The sequence below is a fragment of the Thalassophryne amazonica genome, chromosome 17, assembly GCF_902500255.1.
Source record: "Thalassophryne amazonica chromosome 17, fThaAma1.1, whole genome shotgun sequence".
Lineage (NCBI taxonomy): Eukaryota > Metazoa > Chordata > Actinopteri > Batrachoidiformes > Batrachoididae > Thalassophryne > Thalassophryne amazonica.
The window spans coordinates 66,117,488-66,132,186 of record NC_047119.1 but is presented as its reverse complement, the minus strand read 5'-3'; the positions used below and the strand labels follow the sequence as shown (position 1 = coordinate 66,132,186).

Below are 14,699 nucleotides of genomic sequence, written 5' to 3'. Positions count from 1 at the left end.
TCCACTATCGTGGCCACCCTCACCTGGGACGTGGAGAAGATCGTCTGGGAGGCCCTGGCACGGAGCCCGGACCCCGGAACTGGTCCGAAGAACCGTTTGTACGTCCCACCAGAGGCCAGAGCTGCAGTCTTGGACTTCTGTCACGGTTCCAAGCTCTCCTGTCATCCAGGGGTGCGAAGGACCGTGGCAGTTGTCCGGCAGCGCTTCTGGTGGGCGTCTATGGAGGCCGACGTCCGGGAGTACATCCAGGCCTGCACCACCTGTGCCAGGGGCAAGGCAGACCATAAAAGGTCCCAAGGACTTCTCCAGCCGCTACCTGTGCCTCATCGCCCCTGGTCCCACATCGGCCTGGATTTCGTCACGGGCCTCCCGCCGTCCCAGGGCAACACCACCATCTTCACGATAGTGGACCGATTCTCCAAGGCAGCCCACTTCGTGGCCCTCCCGAAGCTCCCAACAGCCCAGGAGACAGCAGACCTCCTGGTCCACCACGTCGTCCGTCTGCATGGGATACCCACCGACATCGTCTCTGATCGTGGTCCCCAGTTCTCCTCACACGTCTGGAGGAGCTTCTGCCGGGAACTGGGGGCTACTGTGAGCCTCTCGTCCGGGTATCACCCGCAGACCAATGGACAGGCAGAACGGGCCAATCAGGAATTGGAGCAAGCCCTGCGCTGTGTGACATCCGCACACCCGACGGCCTGGAGTAAACATCTGGCCTGGATCGAGTATGCGCATAACAGCCAGGTGTCCTCTGCCACCGGCCTCTCCCCATTTGAGGTGTGTTTGGGGTATCAGCCCCCGTTGTTTCCCGTGGTGGAGGGAGAGGTCGGTGTGCCCTCGGTCCAGGCCCACCTGCGGAAGTGCCGTCGGGTGTGGCGCTCCACCCGTTCTGCCTTGTTGAAGGCCCAGACGAGGGCGAAGACCCATGCAGACCGCCGGCGATCCCCGGCCCCTGCTTACCAGCCCGGGCAGGAGGTGTGGCTATCCACGAAGGACATCCCCCTCCAGGTGGACTCCCCGAAACTCAAGGACAGATATATCGGATCATACAAGATCCTCAAAGTCCTCAGTCCTGCCGCAGTGAAGCTCCAACTCCCGGCTTCACTGCGGATCCACCCGGTCTTTCAAGTTTCAAGGATCAAACCTCACCACACCTCACCCCTCTGTGCTCTCGGACCGGCGCCGCCTCCTGCTCGGATCATCGACGGGGAGCAGGCTTGGACGGTGCGCCGGCTCCTGGACGTCCGTCGGATGGGCCGGGGGTTCCAGTATTTGGTGGACTGGGAGGGGTATGGACCCAAAGAACGCTCCTGGGTGAAGAGGAGCTTCATCCTGGATCCGGCCCTCCTGGCCGACTTCTACCACCGTCACCCGAACAAGCCTGGTCGGGCGCCAGGAGGCGCCCGTTGAGGGGGGGGGTCCTGTTGTGTGGGCCGCCAGAAGAGGAGGTACTGCTAGCCCACCCCCAGAGGGCGCCCTGCCTGAAGTGCGGGCTTCAGGCACGAGAGGGCGCTGCCGCCACGGACACAGCCGGGGGTGACAGCTGTCACTCATTATCTCTTGACAGCTGTCACCCATCTACTCTACAGCATCTCACTCCATAAAGACCAGACGTCATCTCCACCTCGTTGCCAAGATATCATACTTCTATGGAGGTAACTGTCTCTGCCTGTATTAATTGATTCTAAGAGCTATTATTTTGCAGCTGTCAACCAGAGGACCGGCGTGGGTCGTGACTGTTTCGTCCTACGTCCGTCAGATAAGTGGTTAAACAGACGCTGCACGAGTGTGTGTTAGAGATGGAGGTGGCATTCCCACCGTTGTTGTTACGGGGTGTACACACACCCACACTTGACTGTCTTTGTTCTTCGCCAGCAGTACCAGATCCGACAGTCGGGGACGGTGATCACCTGGGAATTCGGGACTTGGCGGCTCCAGTATTCACCAGGTTCGGTGGCGGCGGAAATCGTGTGGTTCCGGCTCTTCTCAGGACAGACGTCTTCTATCCTCGAGCCTGCCCACACGTCACCTTTGTGGATTGACTGTTATCAGATTCTGAGATTGTCTGTGTATTCGTTGTGCACCTTCACAACATTAAATTGTTACTTTTTGGCTCATCTATTGACCGTTCATTTGCGCCCCCTGTTGTGGGTCCGTGTCACTACACTTTCACAACATTCCCTCTGTGATTGGCGACTGCCCCAGAGGTAACACTTTATTGGTCCTGGATGATTTTAATGCAATCACTGGCACTGAGAAGGTTGGCTGTGAGGACTGCACTGGTCTGCATGGATTTGATAACTGTAGTGACACAATCCTCTTAGAAATGGCAAAAGGTCAGTGGCTCGAAACTGCTGGATCCTGGTTTCAATGTCCAGATGTTAAACCGCTGGACATGCTACTCTTACTCTGAGGAGACTGATCGTGTCGTTGTGAGAAATCATCCATTTTATTGCCATATTTAAATTCCGCATTCCACAATCCAGATTAAATAACACATGTTGATTCTGAAGTTTGAAAAAGAAAAAAATAAGAATAAAGAAGAAATTTGTATACCAGTTTAGTCAATGAGTAAAGGATCATTCTTGTACCAGTTTCACTTCCATATCATCCTTGTTATTGACATAACTGCATTGGAGGCACAAACGTTCAGCCAACCCTCATATTTGGGGTTGCATAAAGTCGACATGTCGTGTTATAGATAGATAGATAGATAGATAGATAGATAGATAGATAGATAGATAGATAGATAGATAGATAGATAGATAGATCGATCAGTGACAGTCTCATCTATCAGTGCCTTTGCAGAAGCACAGCACTTTGCTACTGAGCTCATAACCATCCCAAAGACATATCGTTCTCTTTGGCTGCTTTCAGTAATGCTGGTATTTGGTTAGACTCTTTCTCTCCGATTGTTCTGTCTGAGTTATTTTCATTAGTTACTTCCTCCAAACCATCAACATGTCTATTAGACCCCATTCCTACCAGGCTGCTCAAGGAAGCCCTACCATTAATTAATGCTTCAATCTTAAATATGATCAATCTATCTTTGTTAGTTGGCTATGTACCACAGGCTTTTAAGGTGGCAGTAATTAAACCATTACTTAAAAAGCCATCACTTGACCCAGCTATCTTAGCTAATTATAGGCCAATCTCCAACCTTCCTTTTCTCTCAAAAATTCTTGAAAGGGTAGTTGTAAAACAGCTAACTGATCATCTGCAGAGGAATGGTCTATTTGAAGAGTTTCAGTCAGGTTTTAGAATTCATCATAGTACAGAAACAGCATTAGTGAAGGTTACAAATGATCTTCTTATGGCCTCGGACAGTGGACTCATCTCTGTGCTCGTCCTGTTAGACCTCAGTACTGCTTTTGATACTGTTGACCATAAAATTTTATTACAGAGATTAGAGCATGCCGTAGGTATTAAAGGCACTGTGCTGTGGTGGTTTGAATCATATTTATCTAATAGATTACAGTTTGTTCATGTAAATGGGGAATCTTCTTCACAGACTAAGGTTAATTATGGAGTTCCACAAGGTTCTGTGCTAGGACCAATTTTATTCACGTTATACATGCTTCCCTTAGGCAGTATTATTAGAAAGTATTGCTTAAATTTTCATTGTTACGCAGATGATACCCAGCTTTATCTATCCATGAAGCCAGAGGACACACACCAATTAGTTAAACAGCAGGAATGTCTTACAGACATAAAGACATGGATGACCTCTAATTTCCTGCTTTTAAATTCAGATAAAACTGAAGTTATTGTACATGGCCCCACAAATCTTAGAAACATGGTGTCTAACCAGATCCTTACTCTGGATGGCATTACCCTGACCTCTAGTAATACTGTGAGAAATCTTGGAGTCATTTTTGATCAGGATATGTCCTTCAGTGCGCATATTAAGCAAATATGTAGAACTGCTTTTTTACATGTGCACAATATCTCTAAAATTAGAAAGGTCTTGTCTCAGAGTGATGCTGAAAAACTAATTCATGCATTTATTTCCTCTAGGCTGGACTATTGTAATTCATTATTATCAGGTTGTCCTAAAAGTTCCCTGAAAAGCCTTCAGTTAATTCAAAATGCTGCAGCTAGAGTACTGACAGGGACTAGAAGGAGAGAGCATATTTCACCCATATTGGCCTTTCTTTATTGGCTTCCTGTTAATTCTAGAATAGAATTTAAAATTCTTCTTCTTACTTATAAGGTTTTGAATAATCAGGTCCCATCTTATCTTAGGGACCTCTTAGTACCATATCACCCCAATAGAGCGCTTCGCTCTCAGACTGCAGGCTTACTTGTAGTTCCTAGGGTTTTTAAGAGTAGAATGGGAGGCAGAGCCTTCAGCTTTCAGGCTCCTCTCCTGTGGAACCAGCTCCCAATTCGGATCAGGGAGACAGACACCCTCTCTACTTTTAAGATTAGGCTTAAAACTTTCCTTTTTGCTAAAGCTTATAGTTAGGGCTGGATCAGGTGACCCTGAACCATCCCTTAGTTATGCTGCTATAGACTTAGACTGCTGGGGGGTTCCCATGATGCACTGAGTGTTTCTTTCTCTTTTTGCTCTGTATGCACCACTCTGCATTTAATCATTAGTGATTGATCTCTGCTCCCCTCCACAGCATGTCTTTTTCCTGATTCTCTCCCCTCAGCCCCAACCAGTCCCAGCAGAAGACTGCCCCTCCCTGAGCCTGCTTCTGCTGGAGGTTTCTTCCTGTTAAAAGGGAGTTTTTCCTTCCCACTGTCGCCAAGTGCTTGCTCATAGGGGGTCGTTTTGACCGTTGGGGTTTTTCTGTGATTATTGTATGGCTTTTGCCTTACAATATAAAGCGCCTTGGGGCAACTGTTGTTGTGATTTGGCGCTATATAAATAAAATTGATTTGATTTGATTTGATCAGTGACAATCTCATCTATCAGTGCCTTTGCAGAAGCACAGCACTTTGCTACTGAGAATGTCGACTCAAGTGAGAGGTTTTTGGCAAGTTAACCTCTCAGAGTGCACTAGCAGCCACCAAAGCTCTCTGAGGTGAAGAAGGAAAGCCGTAGATTCAGATTCATTGTAACTAGTACAATGAAAGGTAAGGTGCAGGCCTTTCAGTGCAAATATATAGTCCTGTACCGTCTGCCTGATGGCAGTAGCTCTAATAGAGTGGTCAGGGTGGGATGAGTCCTTTAGGATGGTGTTGGCTCTCCTAAGACAGTCAGAGCCATGATGTTCCTCCAGTGTGGGTAGAAGGCACCCAGTGATCTTCTCTGCCATTTTGGTAACCCTCTGGAGCTCTTTCCAGTTTGTTCCTGTGCAGCTGGCAAACCACATACAGAGGCAGTATGTGAGGATGCTCTCCATGGTAGAGCGGTAAAAAGACACGGGCAGTATCTGGTTTATGTTATTTTTCCTGTGGATTCTCATAAAGTGGAGTCTTTGCTGTGCCTTCTTTTCCATGTGTGTGGTGTTCCTGGCCCAGGTCAGTTTCTCGTCAAACAGAGTCCCTGACCCTTTCCACACAGGTCCCCCCAGTGATAATCGGCTGAATGTATTGTTTCTTTCTCATGAAGTCTATGATTAGCTCCTTGGTTTTGGATGTGTTCAGGAGTAAGTTATTTTCTCTACACCACACCGTCAGCTGTTCCCGGTATGCGGACTCATCTCCTCCAGTGATACAGCCTGCCACTGTGCTGTCATCTGTATACTTAATGAAGGTGTTTCTGGCGTGGGTAGGGGAACAGTCAGAGGTGTAGAGGGTGAAGAACAGCGGGCCCAGACCATTTTCTAGAAAAATGGTGCGATTTGGTGCATTCTGTCTGTTAAAATGCACAGGGATGCACAGGACCTCAATTTGGTCCCACAGACCCCCCAACTCAATATAGCTAGCTTTCAAGTTAGCAGCTGCTTTCCCTCATTTAGTTTTCTTTCCCTGTCCTTTTTTTCTCTTCTTTTTGAAATCCGGACTTTGAATTTTTTTTTTTTTTTTTTTTTTTTTTTAGGAAAGACATATTTTATTTCAGCCTAAACACTAGGGCTGCAACTAACAATTATTTTACTAATCAGTTCATCGGTCAGTTATTTTTTTGATTAGTCGTTTTGGGGTTTTTTTACTTACATGTGAGCCATTATTTCTTTAAGTGAGTTATTATTAAAAGGCCTGTATCATGCAACATCAATGTTTGAGCTTGTAACAAAGTTATGTTATATTCTTGTCAAAAACATAACTGGAGTAGTGTTTTGTTTTATTTTGCACACATACATCACCGACACACCACAAAGAGATTTCTATCAGGTTTCACCCGATTATGAGCATTTTTAGATGCCTACAGCAACTATCTCAGCCACTGACAACATATTACAGCAAGAGACCATGAAACTATTTTAAAAGCCTGACTAAAGTGTAATATGTGATCTTTAAAAACATATTTTCATGGAAAAAGTCACAAATCTGCAGTTAACTGCATTTTATTTTTTCTTGTGTAAAAACACAGCTTAGATGTGGTTTGACCGAAACAAATTGTCATTAAACTTAAATAAAACAGGGGTGAAGTGGAGGTTTAAGAGTCACTAGGTGTTCACAGGAAACAGTTATTTATTTATTTATGTTCATTGTTAGTTGGATTTATCTTTTCTGTTGTGTTTAATCAGGTTCTTTTGTTTCTTTCTCTAAAATTGTACTGTAGCATTACTGGTTATTATTATTACTATTATTGTTGTTGCTATTATTACTAATATATAAATAAAAAATTAATTTAAAAATATTACAATTTGTAATACATTTGACTCTTTTACAACAACAAACGCTGAGCCATGAATTATTATACAGAAAACAAAAGCACACAAATGTGCTGACAGCTGCAACAGCTTAATGCTAACTTTAACACTGAAAACGCCACAGACATGCTAACACATTAGCATCTGTCCCTTTTTTAACTTATAAAATACATCTATCAACTGTTTCAGAAGACCTTAACAGGTCAGATTAACATAAAAGGTAAATATTACTCACAGACATATGCTCTTTGGGGTTTTAGTGGGGAAAAATTAAGATAAAGCGAAATAAAACAACAAATCAACACTGCAGCACTGCTTCAATCTGCAAATCACTGCTTCGATTGGTTCAAGGTTCAAAGCAAAGCCGCGCTGCAGAAATGGTTGATTTATTTGGAAGAAATGAAACATTTGCGGTAAAACAAAGTTATTGATCAACTAATCGATGACTAAATTAGTTGACAACTATTTTAATAATTGATTAAATTGATTAGTTGTTTCAGCACTACTAAACACCTCCTCTTTCTGTCAGATCCGGTTTGGGGTGTGTGTGTGTGGGGAAGAGTGCTGCCTGTGCACCTGGACTAAACCATTGTACAACTGTGCAGGGGTGGGAAGGGCCCTCAGAGATCTTTCAATATTATTGTTAGAGCAGAATTATGTTTCGCAACATTTATACATTCATTCTAATTATATTCTGTTACAACATGAATTGTACGGACATTAATAACATGCAACTCAAAAATGTATTTAATGCCAGTTTTTTGTGCCCCCCCCCCCCCCCCCCCCCATTGCTCTGGGCCCTGGGTACATAGTACCCTTTACCCCCCGAGTCCAACGCCCCTGAATATAACCCAAACATCGGTGGGGTTTCTGTTTCCAGCAAAAACAGCAGCACTTTGATAAATCTGCGGGCGACCCAAGCCATTAAATTTGGCGATGCTGATTGGTCAATATTTATTATATTTCCTTAGCAACCACACACAATTGGTCCATGGGCGCCAATTCTCTCACCCACAAGATATTAAATTCGGCGATGCTGATTCTCCAAATATTTATTATTTTCCTAAGCATCATACACAACTGGTCATTCCGTTGCACTTCAAGGGGCAGATGAGTAAGATTCCAAGAAGAGAAATGATACGTTCTGTGCTTCTGTTGGTGGAAATGCAGTTGAATGAGAGTCAGTTGATGGAAATGTTGTTTTAATAATTCAGATTACATGTAGGCACATACTATTAAGTAAAACTGACATTGATAATACTTTTTAAAAAATATATATTTTATAATTTTTCCCCTCCACATCTGGGAGGGCTAGAGTGCCTTGACTGGAGAGTGGCGTCAACTCAGAACATGGCACCATTTTAGGTCTAACTGCGCTGAACTACTCAATGGACCTTTTATGTTTTAAACATTTTTTAAAATCATTTAACCACATACAGCAACACATCCAGGTACAGGTGCTATCAAAATAAATCTATAAATAGTTAAGCTATCAAATGTACATAAATTTATAATTTATGATGATTTTTTAAATTAATTTCAAGTCTGATTTAATTCCATGTCATACAATGAGGTGCGTGACAGTTTTAAAGTTCTCCGGCTCTGGATTATGCTTTTTTCTGGACTAATTTGACCCTCAACAAGCTTTTCTTTCTACAATCATCACCTCCAAATCAAAGGTAAGCTGTACATTTTCCTCTTTTACCAACTTCATGCTGTAAATGTGATGCAGATTTTTCTGATCCATTTATCAGCGCTATAAAAGCTGATGGCAGATGAAGGATTAAAAAGTGTCAAATCACAGTCTTTGTTTGGTTTAACAGGTCACGTCTGAGTCTGAACACCATTTGAAAAAACTAAACGGTCGGACTTTTAATCACAGAAATGACTACTCTTCCATTTTCCACAAATCTGCAAGTGTCAGAGCTGAACTTCAATTTGTACCTCTGCACGTCCAGAGTTGTTAACAGAATTACATTGTGATCGGACGGGACATTTTATCCGATGTGAGCGAAAAATCTGCTGTAGAGAATCTGTTATATATGGTATTTATTAAGTGGAAAGCAATACAAAAACTTTGGGACTTTTTTTTGTCCAGTGACTGCAAATATCTGGTTTATATGATGACGGTTTAGTTGAGTTTTACTGTACATGGGACTGAACAATAAATTTACCTTGCAAAGCTTTGATGATGATGTCGGCTTCCATCCCACATGGCTGACCTCATTTTCCCAAATTTTTCTTCTGTTCAGATCTGAAGGGAATCTGAATATCTTGAAGCCCTTGTTGTGACTATTTGTGCATCCAAATGCACAACAACCCGGCATTTTCAGTGAATAAATAAATAAAATAGCTGGATTTACATGCAGTCACTAAACAGCCACTATTTTTGTCCCAAGAAAGGGCCAAGATGGCACCATGAGTCACATGAACGATTTTTTTTGACTCATCATGTCGCCACTCTCTCTAATAAAGGCACTCTAGGGAGGGGGGCGCCCCAGCACCCCTTATGGTCCAGCTGCCATTGCTCTGCTCTGGATGTAGCGTTCAATGGATTGAATCTTCGACTGGACTGGGTTGCTTGACGCGTTTTCTAAAGTTAGCTATTTTTTTAGCAGTCTTTTACAGCTTACGTACCAGTGCCAGGGCCTCATGCCCACAGTTGGTCACAATGTTTCTGTGTAGGCTCTCAGTTGTCCAGGTGGTTTCCATAGTAGAGAAGCTTGAATCTTCGACTGGACTGGGTTGCTTGGCACGAGCAATGGATTGGCATCACATCCAGAGGGGGTTGCAGATTTTATGTTGATGTTATTATGGGAGGCAGAGCCTTCAGCTTTCAGGCTCCTCTCCTGTGGAACCAGCTCCCAATTCAGATCAGGGAGACAGACACCCTCTCTACTTTTAAGATTAGGCTTAAAACTTTCCTTTTTGCTAAAGCTTATAGTTAGGGCTGGATCAGGTGACCCTGAACCATCCCTTAGTTATGCTGCTATAGACGTAGACTGCTGGGGGGTTCCCATGATGCACTGTTTCTTTCTCTTTTTGCTCTGTATGCACCACTCTGCATTTAATCATTAGTGATCGATCTCTGCTCCCCTCCACAGCATGTCTTTTTCCTGGTTCTCTCCCTCAGCCCCAACCAGTCCCAGCAGAAGACTGCCCCTCCCTGAGCCTGGTTCTGCTGGAGGTTTCTTCCTGTTAAAAGGGAGTTTTTCCTTCCCACTGTAGCCAAGTGCTTGCTCACAGGGGGTCGTTTTGACCGTTGGGGTTTTACATAATTATTGTATGGCCTTGCCTTACAATATAAAGCGCCTTGGGGCAACTGTTTGTTGTGATTTGGCGCTATATAAAAAAATTGATTGATTGATTGATTGATTGATTACCTCAACCATCAGCTGGTTGAGGTAATAAGGTGGTTGCTGTCTGTAACAAGAACCCTGTGACTGTATTTGCAGAGATGGCCTCCAGGTAACCACCATGCTGGTCTGCAGAGGAGGGCAAGACTTGAACAGGATACACTAAAGGAAGAGTACCATTTAAAATCTTTAGTGAGCCTCCGAAATGACACTGAGTTCTGGAAGCGTCCCCGCTGTGGAGTCCCAGACTATCCCACCTTGACCCAGGTTGGCCTATCGTACTATGACCTGAAAAAGAGAGCAGGCCTGAATGGACAGCAGCGCAGGAAAAGGTATGCACTCTTTGGAAGACGCTGGGAGAAGAAAGACCTCACTTACAAGTAAGAAACTTTTGGAATTCTCAGTACTTTGTGAACTTTGTTTTATTTGTTTGTATGATTTGTTTTTGTTTTTTTAAATACTTGCCAAATCTTACAAGGCTTGCTGTATTGCAAAGGTAACATCAAGAAATGCAACACTTCTGAGATATTGATTGATCCTTATATATATTTGGACATTGCCAAAATTTATGTGTACGTCTCCTTTGTGAAAATCACACTGAGACTTTGAAAATGAAATAAACTGACAAACAAGATCATTTCAGCTGACATGTAACTTCAAAACTACAAATATGTTGAGGGAGATGGAGTGAGAACGCTGACGTGCCTGTTTCAGCTACATTCATAGAAAATCCTTTCTGCAGGGCTGTGATTGTGTTATTTGTGTTTGAATGTAACACCAGGGGAGTGATCTTAATATGTGGTTTTATTGCTGTGACTTAGTAAATTTCTGTGAAGAAATGGACCCCATTCATGCCATTTGTTATTTGACATCTCCCTCGGTTTATTTATCTTCCACAGCTAAATTCATACAAAAATCCTTTCTGCAGGGTTATGTGGCGGTATAACCATGTGTAACAGCTTAGACAGAGGACACCAATGCAGAGAACCACAGTGATGGTAGGTCAAAAGCTGGTTTATTGGGCACAGGCACTTAAACCATAAAATCATACATGTTAGTTCCTGTTTATCAATCAATCAATCAATCATATGAACGCAGACAGCGAGTTAACACTTAAGGTTCACAGGTCAAAGCACACAAGCACTGGTAAGAAGACAAGAGGTACACCGTGGACAAAAACGGTATGCAAGCAGCTCAAAATCAGTATTTTTATTTATTTATTTTTCATGCATTTGTTTTGTGTTTGTGAACGCAATATGGGTGAGCCGTAGCTCTGTTAACAGTTTATAAATATGTAATATAGAGATAAACTGTGACTTCTATGACTGCGATTAACTGCTTTTGATAAAGATGACAGTGTTTGGGGTTTTATTTTTTGTTTATTTATTTTTTGTGCATTCGTTTTGTGTTTATGATCACCTTTGAATTTACCCAGCAGCCCCTGCAGCATGTAAACTCAAGACTGGCTTATCAGTAGTCAACAGTGTAATCCAATGTGGCCGCGACGGAGTCAATACTAAAAGTTAGAGGTTAGCGGTAACTTCCGCTAAATGTTTTAGAGGTTTATCGCATTAGCGTTATAAAAGTTAACTTTTCAGTTAGCGGTTTAATGGTTATCGAAGCCAACTTTCAGTCAGCTGTGCCCACCACTGCTTTGGGATCTGATGGATGTGTGCGAGAGTTTTTTTTTGTTTTTTTTTTTGGGTCATGTTTCCCTTAATAGATCAATCAATCAATCAATCAATCAATCAATTTTTTTATATAGCGCCAAATCACAACAAACAGTTGCCCCAAGGCGCTTTATATTGTAAGGCAAGGCCATACAATAATTATGTAAAACCCCAACGGTCAAAACGACCCCCTGTGAGCAAGCACTTGGCTACAGTGGGAAGGAAAACTCCCTTTTAACAGGAAGAAACCTCCAGCAGAACCAGGCTCAGGGAGGGGCAGTCTTCGGCTGGGACTGGTTGGGGCTGAGGGAGAGAACCAGGAAAAAGACATGCTGTGGAGGGGAGCAGAGATCGATCACTAATGATTAAATGCAGAGTGGTGCATACAGAGCAAAAAGAGAAAGAAACAGTGCATCATGGGAACCCCCCAGCAGTCTACGTCTATAGCAGCATAACTAAGGGATGGTTCAGGGTCACCTGATCCAGCCCTAACTATAAGCTTTAGCAAAAAGGAAAGTTTTAAGCCTAATCTTAAAAGTAGAGAGGGTGTCTGTCTCCCTGATCTGAATTGGGAGCTGGTTCCACAGGAGAGGAGCCTGAAAGCTGAAGGCTCTGCCTCCCATTCTACTCTTACAAACCCTAGGAACTACAAGTAAGCCTGCAGTCTGAGAGCGAAGCGCTCTATTGGGGTGATACGGTACTACGAGGTCCCTAAGATAAGATGGGACCTGATTATTCAAAACCTTATAAGTAAGAAGAAGAATTTTAAATTCTATTCTAGAATTAACAGGAAGCCAATGAAGAGAGGCCAATATGGGTGAGATATGCTCTCTCCTTCTAGTCCCCGTCAGTACTCTAGCTGCAGCATTTTGAATTAACTGAAGGCTTTTTAGGGAACTTTTAGGACAACCTGATAATAATGAATTACAATAGTCCAGCCTAGAGGAAATAAATGCATGAATTAGTTTTTCAGCATCACTCTGAGACAAGACCTTTCTGATTTTAGAGATATTGCGTAAATGCAAAAAAGCAGTCCTACATATTTGTTTAATATGCGCTTTGAATGACATATCCTGATCAAAAATGACTCCAAGATTTCTCACAGTATTACTAGAGGTCAGGGTAATGCCATCCAGAGTAAGGATCTGGTTAGACACCATGTTTCTAAGATTTGTGGGGCCAAGTACAATAACTTCAGTTTTATCTGAGTTTAAAAGCAGGAAATTAGAGGTCATCCATGTCTTTATGTCTGTAAGACAATCCTGCAGTTTAGCTAATTGGTGTGTGTCCTCTGGCTTCATGGATAGATAAAGCTGGGTATCATCTGCGTAACAATGAAAATTTAAGCATACCGTCTAATAATACTGCCTAAGGGAAGCATGTATAAGGTGAATAAAATTGGTCCTAGCACAGAACCTTGTGGAACTCCATAATTAACTTTAGTCTGTGAAGAAGATTCCCCATTTACATGAACAAATTGTAATCTATTAGACAAATATGATTCAAACCACCGCAGTGCAGTGCCTTTAATACCTATGGCATGCTCTAATCTCTGTAATAAAATTTTATGGTCAACAGTATCAAAAGCAGCACTGAGGTCTAACAGAACAAGCACAGAGATGAGTCCACTGTCCGAGGCCATAAGAAGACCATTTGTAACCTTCACTAATGCTGTTTCTGTACTATGATGAATTCTAAAACCTGACTGAAACTCTTCAAATAGACCATTCCTCTGCAGATGATCAGTTAGCTGTTTTACAACTACCCTTTCAAGAATTTTTGAGAGAAAAGGAAGGTTGGAGATTGGCCTATAATTAGCTAAGATGGCTGGGTCAAGTGATGGCTTTTTAAGTAATGGTTTAATTACTGCCACCTTAAAAGCCTGTGGTACATAGCCAACTAACAAAGATAGATTGATCATATTTAAGATCGAAGCATTAAATAATGGTAGGGCTTCCTTGAGCAGCCTGGTAGGAATGGGGTCTAATAGACATGTTGATGGTTTGGATGAAGTAACTAATGAAAATAACTCAGACAGAACAATCGGAGAGAAAGAGTCTAACCAAATACCGGCATCACTGAAAGCAGCCAAAGATAACGATACGTCTTTGGGATGGTTATGAGTAATTTTTTCTCTAATAGTTAAAATTTTGTTAGCAAAGAAAGTCATGAAGTCATTACTAGTTAAAGTTAATGGAATACTCAGCTCAATAGAGCTCTGACTCTTTGTCAGCCTGGCTACAGTGCTGAAAAGAAACCTGGGGTTGTTCTTATTTTCTTCAATTAGTGATGAGTAGAAAGATGTCCTAGCTTTACGGAGGGCTTTTTTATAGAGCAACAGACTCTTTTTCCAGGCTAAGTGAAGATCTTCTAATAGAGCAACAGACTCTTTTTCCAGGCTAAGTGAAGATCTTCTAAATTAGTGAGACGCCATTTCCTCTCCAACTTATAGATCATTGACGGAATGTCACAGCGACTTCATTTGAAGACTTCCTGACACTACAGTGTGACCTCCTATTTCAGTCCCTGTTGGAGATGGTCTTTGGCTCACAGTCAGAGCTTGTAGAAGCTCACGTCTTGCTCTCTCTGCCTGCTACTAGGCTCGTTTTGAGCACACATCATCTGTTCAACAGTCATGAGTCATACTGCCACTAAACCCTCATAAATGCTAAAAAGAAACTGTCCTGTCAGCCTGAAAATAGTTTTTACTTTTTATTTAGTTTAAACCTACAGACAACGCATTCTGTCATTAAAAAAACAAAAAACAAAATCAAAATCATGGATGAGCTATTTTTTCCAGGATTTACAAGCTTCACCTCCAAACTGAACTAATGAGCATATTTATAAATGTATCTGGATATAGTGAAGATAGAAAATATGTGGCCTTTCTTTATACATTACAC

General features: G+C 42.6%; 1 protein-coding gene across 1 annotated transcript in view; it reads left to right on the top strand.

Moving 5' to 3' along the window:
• Positions 1-14,699, top strand: part of LOC117529942 (stromelysin-3-like) — an 87,107-nt gene that overhangs the window by 16,422 nt on the left and 55,986 nt on the right. The window contains exon 2 of the mRNA XM_034192847.1: positions 10,226-10,506. Coding sequence (XP_034048738.1) covers positions 10,226-10,506 — 281 coding nt within the window. The remainder of the gene's footprint in view (positions 1-10,225; positions 10,507-14,699) is intronic.